The following is a 1,005-nucleotide window of genomic DNA, read 5'->3' as shown; positions in this document are numbered from 1 at the left end:
ATCTTACAAGTTAGTTTTATTGTGTGCGTATAACTGAAACCATCTGTGTGACTTGCTGTTAGCAATGTTGTTTGGACAGCCCTAAATCAAAACCTGAATGAGCAATATTACAGAAGGCAGGTTTATACTGGTATCTTTCAGGTTAAGCCCACTGATGTCCAGTCTTTTCTCCTTGGCATAAAAAAAAAGTCTTAGCAAGAGGTTAGTTTGTGCTAGCTGTCCTTGTTTCATCAAGATCTGTCTTCTGCAAACAGGCTTGTGTTTACAGAAACCAAAGTGAAAATGGCATGTGAACTGCATAAACTGACTGCGGTCAAAGTAGTTGTGCATTTGCATAACTCTGTGGTATTTAAAGGACGGCCAGCTTACTTCGGTACACTTTACTACAGCTTTTCCTTAGGAGTTTGTCCTCTTCAGGCATCTGTCAAAAAGTGGCAGTAGAAGACAGATTCTAAATAGCATTAGTTTTGCACAGTAGTAGAAAACAAGTTTAACTGTCTTCTTACAGTTTTTGATAAATGGACGCTGACATGGACTACGAAAGACCCAACGTTGAAACTATCAAGTGTGTGGTGGTCGGAGATAATGCAGTGGGAAAGACTCGTCTGATTTGCGCAAGAGCGTGCAATACAACCTTGACTCAGTACCAGCTGCTGGCAACTCACGTACCGACTGTCTGGGCCATTGATCAGTACCGTGTCTGCCAAGAGGTAAGGACTGCAGGTGTACAAATACGGAGCACATGCTGTGAGGTTGTACTATGATTTATTGGCAAGCCTTTCTTTGCTAGGATGCAGCAATGAGCTCACAAGTATTTTATGCACGGTATCTACTGCAGCCGTGGGCTGATACTCATTTATCAAACCTATTTTTAGAAAGATGCATATTCTGCCTGGCTAATAAAATGCAGCGTTTGCTGACAACTATATGTCATAGACTCTTGGTGTAGAATGTGTTTTGGACCCTCTTATGGGATGAATTAGAAATGTACTTGTTTGATGGAGG

The 1,005-nt window shown here is 41.5% G+C and overlaps 1 protein-coding gene across 1 annotated transcript in view; it reads left to right on the top strand.

Annotated features, from left to right (window-relative positions):
- Positions 1-518: 518 nt before the first annotated feature.
- The window catches only part of RHOBTB1 (Rho-related BTB domain containing 1), a 25,608-nt gene continuing 25,121 nt past the window's right edge, over positions 519-1,005 (top strand). Inside the window, exon 1 of the mRNA XM_009878026.1 lies at positions 519-710. Coding sequence (XP_009876328.1) covers positions 519-710 — 192 coding nt within the window. The remainder of the gene's footprint in view (positions 711-1,005) is intronic.

Source organism: Apaloderma vittatum, unplaced genomic scaffold (assembly GCF_000703405.1).
Source record: "Apaloderma vittatum isolate BGI_N311 unplaced genomic scaffold, ASM70340v1 scaffold8681, whole genome shotgun sequence".
NCBI lineage: Eukaryota > Metazoa > Chordata > Aves > Trogoniformes > Trogonidae > Apaloderma > Apaloderma vittatum.
The sequence above is the reverse complement of the archived record's forward strand: the minus strand, read 5'-3'. Positions and strand labels throughout refer to the sequence as shown.